The sequence below is a fragment of the Zootoca vivipara genome, chromosome 17 (genome assembly GCF_963506605.1).
Source record: "Zootoca vivipara chromosome 17, rZooViv1.1, whole genome shotgun sequence".
In the NCBI taxonomy this organism is placed as follows: domain Eukaryota; kingdom Metazoa; phylum Chordata; class Lepidosauria; order Squamata; family Lacertidae; genus Zootoca; species Zootoca vivipara.
In genome coordinates, this window is record NC_083292.1 from 31,326,277 (window position 1) to 31,339,121 (window position 12,845).

General features: G+C 50.0%; 1 protein-coding gene across 1 annotated transcript; it reads right to left on the reverse strand.

Moving 5' to 3' along the window:
* Positions 1–380: 380 nt before the first annotated feature.
* SLC3A2 (solute carrier family 3 member 2) lies at positions 381–12,721 on the reverse strand. Its single transcript, XM_035099334.2, has 10 exons — positions 12,586–12,721; positions 11,296–11,757; positions 8,537–8,710; positions 8,139–8,239; positions 7,257–7,325; positions 6,831–6,895; positions 5,412–5,616; positions 4,650–4,793; positions 2,448–2,558; positions 381–1,467 (listed from the first exon to the last, which is right to left on the reverse strand). Exons 2-10 carry the CDS (start codon positions 11,747–11,749, stop codon positions 1,120–1,122), a joined length of 1,671 nt encoding a protein of 556 aa, XP_034955225.1. The 5' UTR covers positions 11,750–11,757; positions 12,586–12,721; the 3' UTR covers positions 381–1,119.
* Between the last annotated feature and the right edge of the window lie 124 nt (positions 12,722–12,845).

The window sequence follows — 12,845 nt, forward strand, 5'->3', positions numbered from 1 at the left end:
TAAGATATAAAAGTAATATTCCATAAATGGCTGGGTCACTCCTCAAGGAAAGACTTCTTAAACCAAAACATTCAATTGGCAACTAGCCATCAAGACACTTAGGTGCCTGACTAATTTCGGCTGATAATTGATTCCAGATGGCTGTTTTCTAGTACAATCTAAGTATCCTTTATTCTCAGTGGTGGCCCATCTGAGGAGCACAGGTACCCGTAAGTAACCTGGTCCCAAGCTGCTGAGGGGGTAAATCCAGGCCAGTTGCACTACTTCTACCCTTGCCACTGACGACTGTGCTGTTGAATGAGTTGGGATTTACCAGGGGAATTGAAAGAGGCTGTGTGCACATGCATAAACGCTACCAATCTGAACAGAAACCACAAGAGTCAGCAGAGAGAAATTTATTAAACTCATTCCATACCAGTTCACAATAGTTTTGGCAAACAGGACAGGCACACAAACAGGACAGGCTTGTACAGACACTATGCGCCTGCAGTAATATTCATTCCACAAAGTTTTAAGTTCAGAGGCTTAGAAGGAGCTGGGGCATGTAGTTTGGACAAAAACATATAACTTTACTTGTCAGTTCTCAAGGAAGAAAGTTGCCCAGCCAAATGACAAGCACACACACCATGTGGAAATGATAATCAAAACTGGATCCATGGACAGATCCTCTGTTCACACACATGACATGTTTGTGTATCCGGTGGTGGTGGGGACATTAAGCTCTACACCACGGGTGAGGGACCCCCCAGCCCTCCAGATGTTATTGAACTACAACTCCCATCCTACCCAACAACTGGACCCCCTGGCTAAGGATCATGGGAGTCGGAGTTCAACAACCTCCTGAGGGTCCACATATTCCCCCCTCCTACTATAAAAGTTTCTTTTTTCCAGATACTGGCAGGTCAAGGAATGTACAAGGAGTGAAGGAATTAGGGGAGCAGAGGGAGAGAAGAGACAGATGTTTAAAAAATTCAGGTGATACAGGAGAGAGGAAGATCAGAATGCTGTGAAAACTGCGCCCTTTCAAGAATTCAGATGCTGCTTCTTTCCAAGGACAGTTGTTGCACAGACCCTGCTCTTTTGCTCCTCCTTGTCAGGTTGGGGGAGACGCAAGTCAAACTAGGCCACATACGGGAAACTGAGCAGGAGCCCTTCCGAGGGAGCCAGCCTGAGTTCCCGTACACTCAGCTGTTTCTTCTCCTCCGTGGGCTGCGTGCTGAGCTCCACTGTGACTTGGTCTGGGAGGGGAGGGTTCGTCACTATGGAGATGGTCTGCTCCCTGGGAGCAAAGTTGAGGACCACTAGGTAGCGCTTGTTCTGGTCCCAGACCCGCAGGTAGGCAAAGACACTCGGGTTGCTGGTTTCGGCCTCTGTGTATTCGCCGTGAAGGAGGGAGCGCTCCTTCCCCCGCAGCTCGCTCAGGTGCTTGAAGAACGACAAGACTGAGGCCGGGTCGCTGTTCTGTGACTGCAGGGATTGTGTAGAAGGGGGTAGGGGAAGAAAGAGAGGAGAGAGACATGGGGAAAGTTATTCATTAACCACTTCTAGTGTTACCAGTGTTAAAAAACTGCTTAGCGATCAAGGCTGCATACACACCATAAACTTAAAGTACAAGCAAACAGAAACCCTGGGAACTGCAGTTTGCTAGGGGTACTGCTGGGAATTGTAGCTCTGTGTGTGTTAAACTACAGTTCCCAGGATTATTGGAGGGAGGGAGGTGAATGCGCTTTAAAATGTGTGTGTGCAGCCTAAACCTCTGCCTACCAGACACTGGGGGCAAGCAGCAAGGGAAAGCTCTCCTGCTCGATGGTGCCTGCAAAGGGCCCCAATTCAGCAGAATGAGCAAGAGGGAGCCCCAAACATAGCAGGGCCAGATTTCCCCAGTTTTAAGGTAACTGAAGGCATGGGCAGACATCATCACCAGAGGCCTTCCATGCTGGACCATTAAGGCCAGAGTCTAAAAATGACCTAACTGGCCCCAGTGGTCTATACAACACTGGGCTTGGCTCCTGAGTTATCTGGCTGGACTTTGTCTGGAGAAGAATGCTTGGGAACAGAGGAGACTGTCTTGCATCCAGGTTCTATCCCCAGCCCCTGCAGGAGGGCTGGGAATGCCGCATGCCTCAAAACCTGGAGAGCTGCTGCCAGTCAGTGTGGGCAATACAAAGCCAGATGGACCAATGACCTGACTCGGTACAAGGCAGTCTTTCTGATGTTCCTATGACAAGAGAGGGCTGTTGCCTTCATGTCCTGCTGGTGAGCTTCATGGGAGCATCTGGCTGACTACAGTTAGAAGCAGGATACTAGGCTAGATGGAGTTTTGGTTGGCATTAAGTGCAGTATTTGGGGGATATATTTATTTGTGAATTGCTGGCATGTGTCCCCATATAATTTGCAAATTACTGGCAAGAGCCACCCACATTTATCCCATCACTCCTGCAACTCACCTGTACAGTGACATTGCCGGCTTCTGTGTTAACCTGCTGCTGATTTGCTTTCGAGAAGCCAAAGTTTGCTGAATTATCCCACTGCATACGAATGACACTGGAGACTGCAGGCTGGAGGGAGGAAAGAACTTACTATTAGCATGGCTGCAACTGGGGGGGGGGAATCAGAACAAGACAAGACCCATCACACACGACCCTTTGCAGCACCTTAAAAACCACCACCACCGCCAGTGTTTTGCAGGAAGAAATCTGAATTTCCAAGTCCAAAAAACCACAGTGCAAATATAAGTAACATTTTTGTCCATTTAGTTTGCTCAGATTCCATGCTGCCCCTTGAAGGCTTGGCACATTATAAAAACGTGAGTGTTTGCATTTCTACATGTGGGGTCAAATATGATGGCTATGTTCTCCATCCACTGTCAAAGGCATTATGCCTCTGAATCCTAGTTACTCGGAATCAAACCTGAGGAGAGAGTTACGGCTGCATTCAGGTACTGCTTGAGAGCTTTCCATAAGGGCCTCTGGTTGGACTGCTATGATAAGAGAATGCTAGACCAGATGGGATTTTGGCATGATCAAGAGGGGTTCTTCTTATGCTGAGGGGAGACCACCACTGAGCCAGATCTGATCCCCTAAGACAGAGAGGGGGAATCCGTGCCCCACAGATTACAACTCCCAAGATCCCTGACCATCAGACTAGCTGACCAGCAATTTCTGAAGGGGCACAGGACCCCCAGCCCTGATTTAGCTTTCTGTAAGTGCATTTAATGTGTGATCCCTGATCGGTGAGACATGTGTCTAGAACAGCAGTGTGGAATCTGTGGCCTTCCACATGCTGGACTGTAACTCACACCCTCCCCGACCATCAGCCCTGCTGGTTGGGGCTGATGAGAGCCATAGCTGCCAAGTCTCCCGTATTCTCCGGGAAATCCCCATTTTTCGAGCTGTTCTTAGCTGAAAAAATGGATTTTGTTTTTGTTTTTCCCCGGTTTATCCTGGCGCGGTGGCCATTTTGGAACTGGGCGGAGCATGCTCAGAAGCGGCTTTTGATGCTGCTCTGCCCAGTTCCAAAATGGCTGCAGTGTGACTTCTGGTGCGGCGGACATTTTGGAACTGGGCAAAGCAGCATCAAAAGTCACTTCTGAGCATGCTCCACCCAGTTCCAAAATGGCGGCAGCGCTACTTCCGGTCTGCTACTTTCAGCCCGGTCCCTTATTTCTCGGACAGCAACTTGGCAGGTATGATGAGAGCTGGGTGTTCAGCAACATCTGAAGGACCACAGTTCCTCATCCCTGCCCTTGCAGGTATTTCACCAGCTCCAGCATGTTACAGACTCAGGATCTGCTCCCTGCACCCAGAACAAGCCTTAAAATGGTCCAACAAACAGATATTGCTACTTGAGCATCCGCCCACAGAGCAGCTGGCTGTTGTTTGTGCACCTCCTGCTAGGAGCCATGGGAACTCCGGAAACAGCAGGCCCCTTTATAATGCATTTGTTGTGCTGCCAAGATTTTTGTTTTCATAAAGTGAAAACTACAATCCTTTGGCAAGAACTGGGTTATCCAGCAGCAGGGGCCAATGCCTCTCCTGCACATCAGGGGGGGGGCATTGAAGCTCCCGGCACCTTTCAATGCTCCCCATGCTCTCCCCACAACAAGCACTTTCCTCTGGTTTCTCTCCAGTCTTCAAAAATAGTGTACCCACATTTACATGCCTACGGCTGATGAAAAGGCAGGTGACTTTCCACTGGGCTGCCTTGTATAGAATCAGACCATTGGCCCATCTAGCTTCCTGAAACCACCAGATATATGAACCGAAAACTTGCCTCCGCTGCTGTATCTCCTCATCCTCACTGACCCTTCCTGCTCCCCACGCACCCTTTGCAAAACAACAACAACAGACCAAACAGACCTTGCTGCCTGAAGCAAAGGACGTGCAAGTTCCTTGCACAGTCTAGTGCTTGCATCTTACTTAGAACTACAGGGTGTTACCTTATACAGAGTCCAACTGTTGGGTCCATTGAGTTCAGTATTATCTAAAATGACCCGCAGCAGCTCTCTGGGGTTTCAGGTGGGGGAAAATTGCCAGCCCTACCCAGAGACGCAGAGAACCAAACCTGCCTGTGACGTACACACACTACCCCACCCTATCTGCCCCTCCACCCTTCAGCAAAGCACCCAGACCCTGACGCCGCACCCCTACCTGTCCCGGCAAGTCCCGCAGCCCGATCTCATCTCCGTAGTCCGTGAAGGGCGTCCCTGGCAGCGTGTAGAGCAGCAGGTGGAAGAGGCGAAGGAGAGGCTCGCCCATTGGAGAGGCCAACTGGCCAATGTCGGGTCTTCCCACCTGTAGGAGGAGGACGGACAGTCAGCATCCAATCAAGCTTGGGTTAGAATGGGGCTATCGGAGCAGCAGCAGCAGCAGCTGCTGTGTGGGTCTATACCGCCAAATGCCCCTCCTTCCTCTGCCTGCTCACCTCCAATTCACCCATGGCGCCCTCGCATTTAACTCATGTGATTTCAACTATACATGGCTAATCGTTGAAATTCCACGAGGCAAATGCAAGCAGGAGAGGCAACTGAAAAACATCTCTCTCTCTCTCTCTCTCTCTCTCTCTCTCTCTCTCTCTCTCTCTCTCTCTCTCTCTCTCTCTCACACACACACACACACACACATGCTTCATCCAGGCCTGTGTAGAGCTTGTCTGAGGCCCAGGGGTGGGTGTTTTGTGAGAATAAAGTTGTAAACTCAAACAAAAAAGCAGCCACTCCCTGGCGGGGGCCCCAGCCAGCTTAGCCCTTTGAGGGCTGGGGCAAGTGTGCCCTCACCATCTGCACAAGACTGCTTCCAACCACACACAGGCTACAAACAGCGGCCAACCACTCCTCTTGCTCTCTTTCACACACAAACACACACACATATGCAGACGCAACCACAGAGTCTGGTTCCAAGGCTGCCACTCACACTCCAGCTGGGCCACTTGTCTCCAGCTTCTTGGATGTACTGGCGTATCATCTTGGCGGCTGCTTCCCCTCGGGTGCTGTCATCTTGGCCGTCTCTCACCAACCCCAGGAGGTACTGGCTGCTCAGCAGATCCACGCCTGTGGTCTCGTTGAGGAGGGTGAAGATGCCCTCGGCATCCTGCCTGCGTGTCACTGCAATCAGTACCCTGCAGGAGGAGGAGGAGGAGAGAGAGATGGAGATCAGTGGAGGCTGGTCCATTAGGGCAAGTGGAGCACTTGCCCCATCGATCTCAGTCTGCCCTCAGCCAACCCCCACCTGCCTACTTTCCTGCCTACAACCAGTCCGGGATGGGGGTGGCCCTGCCTCTCAGCTTCCTTCTCCTTAAGTCTCAGTGTTGCCCTTGTAGAAACCAGCAGGAAGGGCAAAACTAGAATTAGTTGGCTGTGCCTGTGATTGGCTCTGGCTACGCCTACTGCTGGGCACCCTGCTTCTGCCCCACCAGCCAATGGGAACCAGCCACCGCTGAGAGATGGCTCAAACGAAAGACCACCATGGGAGGCAGCTGAGTGACATCAAGGTGACACAAGCAGTGGGTCAAGCATAGCACAATTGATTTTACTGTGCTTTCTTATTTCTATTATATTTTGATGCTTGATGTATCCCACCTTTCCTCCAAGGAGCTCAAGGCAGCATACTCAGGTCTCCCGATTTTGTCTGCACAACAACCTTGCAAGGTAGGTTAGGCTGAGAGACAGCGACTGGTCCAAGGTCACCCAGTGAGCTTCATGGCTGAGTGGGGATTTGAACCTTGATTTTGCTTCCAGGTCATAATCCAACAACTACACCATATTTAGAAGCTGGGGTTTTTTTGCTTTTTGTTTTTTAAAAGGAATATGGATCAAATAGGCCTGGGGTTGTCATGTCTTCAGTAGAAGCTCAGAAGCCACTGGGGCTTTTCCGGTGCCCTGTATGGCATCTTAGTCCTCACTCATAGGAACCAACTCCTAGGGGCTGAGGGGTCTTTGGCAGCCCCAGTAAAATATTTGAGGGGGCCAAGCCCTCTCAAAGTTGATGGGTATTGCCATTCAAATGGTGTCCGTGCACCACATCACATGATCAATTATGCAGGGGAGGTATTACTTGGGCCCCCCAATATTTTATTCAAGTTGGTAACCCTGCCCTCACTCATTATAGGCAAAAAGCAGAATTTTAAAAAGTTAAGAGAAAACAAAGCAAGGGGTGGAAATGGCAGAAGGATAGTTTGCTTTGGCATAGATTTATCAACTTGATTTTGTTGTCTTATGTAAGTCACTATCCTTACACTATCCTTATCCACTATGCAGCACAGCTTGTGAGCTTAAAGGAGGAGGAGAAGGGGATCGGAATAGGAAGCTGTGCGTCTTAGGGGGTGGTGCCTACCTGGTGTGGTCGTCCACACTGTATTGTTCCGTCAGGTTCTTCCACTCACTAAGGATCTCGGTGTCCTGAGGAAATAACACGTTGGGCAAGTGAGATGGGTGCACGCTGAGAGCAGGAACTTCAAGCTCCACCCCACAACCACTACCCCAAACAGGAAGGAATGCAGGGAAAGGCCTTATAACTACTCTGACCTTCTGCATGCAAAGCAAATGTCCTGCCACTGAGCTTCCACTCTGTACAACCCAAAAGTCCCTCCCCCTGTAATAAATAACAACCTCCATATATCTGACAAAAGGAGGCCACCGCTCTTTAATACCAGCTCACAAGGGAATTGACTTTGTCCCTTAAATGCTCGTGCCCTGAACCAGGGTGGGTGGGGATAAGGACAAATCAATGGATATTGGTTGGGGTGGGCTCACCACGTACATTTAAATGCTCCACGCCTCCAACCTGGATCCCAGAGACACCTTCCTCCAGCCAGAATGTAATTGCTTCCTGAGGGATGGAAAGGGGGAAAACAGGACAAGACAAGCAGTTAGTCCTCAAGGGTCACTAAAAAGATCCCAAATCCTGTTGTGTTGGTTGATTCCTCCTTCTCAGTCCCTGCTAATTAGTCGTTGGTGAATTTAGTTTTATTCAGATCCACCTGCTCTAAGGAACAAGAGTGATGTTTCACATTAAGGAGGCCAGACCCCTCCCTCAACCATGCAGGCTGTTATTTCAGCCTACCTTACGGGAATGTTGCAAGGCTAGTAATGCTATGTGCACTGCCCCACGTTGCTTGTGAGATGGGTATATGTGACCAATTACAAGTCTGTTTAGTTTTTAAATTCAGTCTAAGGTATTTAGACTCAAACCAGTTAGCTCTGTTGGTTAGAGCATGGTGCTGATAATGTCAAGGTCGCAGGTTCAAACCCTATATGGGCCACCTGCATAGTCCTGCATTGCAGGGGGTTGGACTAGATGACCCTTGGGGTCCCTTCCAACTCTACAATTCTATGGTGTTTAGTGTTTGATCCTTTACTGCAGTTTTACAGTATATCAATTTGTTGGAAGCTATCCAGAGTGGCTGGACCAACCCAGCCAGATGGGTGCCAAATGAATAATATATATGTACTGTATTATTATTATTCTATATATCAGATGGGGGGGAACCTTAGACCTGGGGGTGGGCAAGCAAGCAGCAACTCTCCACACTTGTGATACCCAGGCACAGCTGTAAAGAAATTCCTCCCCACCACCACCCCAAAAAGAGGTGGCAACCTTAAGATCTTCCCAATGCTCCACTGTGTACTTTTCCTCCCTCACCTTCATTTTGTCCTGCAAATCGCTGTTAAGACGGATCTCCTGGCTGAACCAAGGCAACTGGCTGCGATAGTTGGGGGTCAGATCCAAAACCACCTTCAAGCCTGAAAGAGAGAGGCAAGGAACATTGCAAGTCAGAAAGGTGACTCCTACAACTTCTGCAGGGACCTCTTGCCGGCACCGCAGCAAGGGATATAAGGGATATAAGACCAGGATCCTGGCTGATGGATCAGGCCAAAGCCCAGCGTCCTGTTCTCACAGTGGCCAAACAGGTGCCTTAACAGGAAGCCCCCAAGCAGAATTTGAGCACACAGCACCTCTCCTCCCTTGTGATTCCTAGAAACTGGTATTCAGAAGCAGAGCAATGGCCAGTAGCCACAGTGGTTACGCTTGGCCCTTACTTTTTTTCTTTGCCACCTGCAGGACTCCCCGGAAGTCGTCCAGCGTCCCAAATCTTTTGTCGATGTCCTTGAGGTTGGTTCCGGCCTGGTCGTCTTCGGGATTGATGTGGAGAGGCCCAATCACCAAACCTTTCACTTTGAGTTTACTTAAATAATCCATTTGCTGCTTCAGACCTGGAGCGACAGGAAGAAAACAAAGGTGTTATTGGGGGGGGGGCAATAAAGGTTGGACTGCCAGTGCAGCAAGACAGTTGATCCCCTGCTCAATTCTAGCTCCAGAGATGATGGAGGACTCAGACAGCAGAGTTAACAGCCCAACTATGGCCACAGACTTAACTAGCCGAGTTCGGAGGATCAAATCCTGACTTTACAAACCAGAATATGCGCGCACACTGTGGCTCCTTGGAACGAACTTTGCCCCTCCTTTTGTGTGAGCAGGGCCTCGAGCCAGGAACCATAGTTTCCTGTTACATCCAAACTGGGAAACATTGGCTTACACAAATCATAGCTTGCTTGGAAGACACTAGCCACGGTTCCCATTTTGCACAGAGCAAGGAAGCCATACTTAAGTGCAGTTTCTCAGTTTGCTTCCCAGTTTGCAACAGAGCACAGCAGTCGTGTGCAACGGAAACATAACGAGTAAATAAATCAATCCAGCAGAGCCTTCCAGCCCTCAGTGCTGTAGAGATAAACTTGAAAATTATATGAGCCAATAGTTTATACAATGGTTTCCCAAGTCCTCCTTAGTGTCAATTTGGAACTTTCTGTTGTTAAGATTTAAGAGACCAGGGAATTTAACAGGGCTGAGGAGGAAGACTGTCAGAGGCATTATAGAGGACTACTGAGAGACCCGGGTTCAAATTTTTACTGTGGCATGGAGTTTAGTGGGTAGCCAGGCAGTCCCTCAGTCTAACCTACCTCACAGGGAAGTTGTGAGGGTAAACTTGAGGAACAGGAAAAGACATGTATGCTACCTAAAGAGTGATAGATTGAGACCCTGGGAGAACAGGGTAAATTCCCACTCAGGAATGGGACTCAAGTGGGTGACCTTGAGGGGCCAGTCACAGTGTCTCTGCCTAAGCTACCTCACAGATTTGCTGTGTTGATAAAAACAGAAACCAGAGAAACAATGCATGCTACTCTGAGCGCCTTGAAAATGGCTCTCATATCTCCTCAGTCTCTTCTTTACCAGACTAAACACACCCAATTCCCTCAACCCTTCCTCATAAGGCTTGGTTTCCAGACCTTCTTGATCATCATGGTCGCCCTCCTCTGCACATGTTCCAGCTTGTCAATATCCCCCTTAAACTGTGGTGCCCAGAACTGGACACAGTACTCCAGGTGTGGTCTGATCGATGCAGAGTGGTACCATTATTTTGTTTAATTTGTTTGTTTTTCTTCTTATTTTTATATTGTAATTTTATGTTGTGAACTTCCCTGAGATCTGCAGATGAAGGGCAGTATATAAACTTTGGTAATAATCAATAAATAAATAATAATAATAATAATAATGAAGAATCTAAATGTAATAAGAAGTCCCAGTTTTGCTTATTTGTTCTATTTATTATAAATCCTATTAATGAATAACTAGCCTGGGAACAAACTTCCAAACTCAAAGGGATGTTGTGAGGGAGAAAAATAAGCCCTTCAATGCCCCCCCAACCCCCAAAAGCACTTAGAGCTGAGCAAATAAGGACACAGGTTCACATAACCAGCCACGAGGCTCTATCTGCCTGATCTCCTCAGAGGAAGTAGGGTCAGGGTGAGACAGTGGAGGAAAGGAAGGAAGTGGAGCCCTGCGAATCGTTTACCCAGCCAGCCGCCTCCGTGCTGAGTCAGCGTCCCGCTGACGTCAGGAACTGATGAAACAAAGGCCAGTGGTTGCTTCAAAGCCGGATAGAACTGGCTGCTTGGCACAGGGAAGTCTGGCTGGTACCAGTCTGTCGATGGGCAGCCAGCAAAGGGGAAGGGGGGGTGGAGAGGCAGCTGCTAATCACATGTACCCAGAGGACTGCTGAGCGCAGCAATAAAAGCCCAATGGGGAGATCCTGAACTGCCCAGGAGGAGATTTTCAGAGCCATAGAAGCCTCATTGCGGACTTGCCTGCAATGACCTTACCCAGCAACTCTGCATTGAAAAATAGTCTGTTTTGACTGCAGTGGAGGAGAGAGAGGAATAGGCGGGTCGCATTAAGGGCAGGCAAGCGTAGGTCCCGGGTTATATTCCAGGAACCTTCTCAAGTTTTGTTTACAGCAGATCAGTTACTTCTGAGCAACAACACCCTGTGAAATAGCTTGGAGGGCAGATATTCACGATGGGTTGTCCCCCTACCCCTTGAGCCCATTAATTACATCACATTACTACTAGGAAGTCTGGACCTGCAAGTCCGCAATAAATTTTCCAAGCAGGTGTTTCTGAACACACAAAAATAAAAATAGTGCCTGTACTTGTTGTCTCACATCTCGGGTTCTACAAATGCTAGATACTTGCTCTTTATTTTGGAAAGCTGGGAATCTAGAAATGACGGTATCTCACCCACCTGAGATGTTCCGATGCTCAGCCACAACCCTTCAAATAGAATGTCCTTAAGAGCATAGGAAGCTGGCTCCTATTGAGTCAGACCACTGGGTCTATCCAGCTTAGTGCTGTCTACACTGACTGGCAGCAGCTTCCCAGAGGTCTCTCCCAGCCCTACCTGGAGAAGCTAGGACTTGTAGGGAGAAGAGACCCCCCCATGGTCCCCCCCTTGTAGCACCCACCTGCCAGGTCGCCCACGTTGTCATCTGCAGAGTCCTGGAACCCTGCCACGTCCTGGATGCGGTAGATGCCGCCTTTCTGCCACCACTCCTGCTTGGGCAGGTCCTTGCAGCGGGGGGCCTGGACGATGATGACGACGGCCCCCGCCAGCATGCCTAGCCAGCCCAGCCAGAAGAGGATGAGGAGCGCCCAGCGGGTGCGCACCCACGTGGGGGTGCCGGCCACCTTGAGCAGCTCTTCCTTGGAGAGGCCAGTGAACTTGGCCACCATGGCGCTTTCCTCCTCCTCTTCCTCGGCCACCTTCACCTTCACGACCCCATTCTTCTCGCCCAGGCTTCCTGGTGAGCTGGCCAGCGGGGAAGAGGCGTTCATGGGCTGCTTCTCGGTCTCCATCTCGTTGAGCTCCACATCTTTCATGTCGAGCTCCGTGTTGGGGGTTACACCAGGGGAGGTCATGGTGCCACCTGGGGAAAAGGAAGCAGGCGGTTTGGAAGCGATCGAGGGGGAGCAGAGGGAGCCCCCCCCCTTAGTTCACGAGGCCTTTCTGGGGAAAAGGCTCTTCTTGACCCAACACTTCATAGAGACCAGCTTGCTTCTGGGCTACCCTTCCTGGATGCGTCCAACTGAGGGTTCATCAAAGGCTTGGCCTCCGAACCTATCCTTGGTGCCTGTTCCTTGGGTTTGGAAACCGAAAGCCTGTCTAGCTTCCCGGTAGCCACAATGAACAGCTGCACAGAAAACCTTTCAGCAGCCTCAAACCCTAGAACCTCTCATTTTAGAAATTTAGGGCAAAGTCCATTTTTAAACCTCCATCCCTCCAAAAACTGCCTCTCTTCCTTGATACTAGTAAACGCCCCAATCACCCTTACAAAGCCCACTTTCAGAATATCCCCGTATGTATGCCAGAGACTAGGCACCCCCCCAAAAAAAACCCCTTAGCAGCAGCAGTCACTATGCCACCCCTATTAGATCCCTGGGTCCATTAACCCCAAATACATTCCCCTCCCTATTATAAGGGGTGAAATTCACACGCTCTCTAATGGCAACCCTATGGAGAGGGGAGGGGGGATTTTGAACAGAAAGCTCCTTTTACCGAGGCGTTGCGCTGCGCCCCCCCCCCCGCCCCGGACCCTATCCACCATCACCCCCCCCCTTGTAACCCAGATCTTTTCTTCTGCCTTCATCCGCTTTCTGGATACCAACTTTAGATGAGTATCTAGTGCGTAGAAGCGGGTGTAAAATCGGGGAAAATGGGGAGCGAGCCCGGCAGGTGGAGTCTCTCCAATATCTACCTGGAACGATCCGGCACTTAGCTCTTCAAGGAAATCCGGTTCGATCCGATTATGAACAAAGCCTCGCCGGCCGGCAGCTGAAATAGACTCGGATCCTCCGCCCCCGTCCCGCCCTCCCGGCTCCCCCAGGCGGGAACTTAAGGTGGAACAGAGCTTGCCTCGCCAGCCTCACGATGGCGAAGGCGTTTGAGTGCGTATCACCACCACCACCACCCGCAACAAAAAATTGGGACAATAAGTCCACCTCTCTCTCTCTCTTT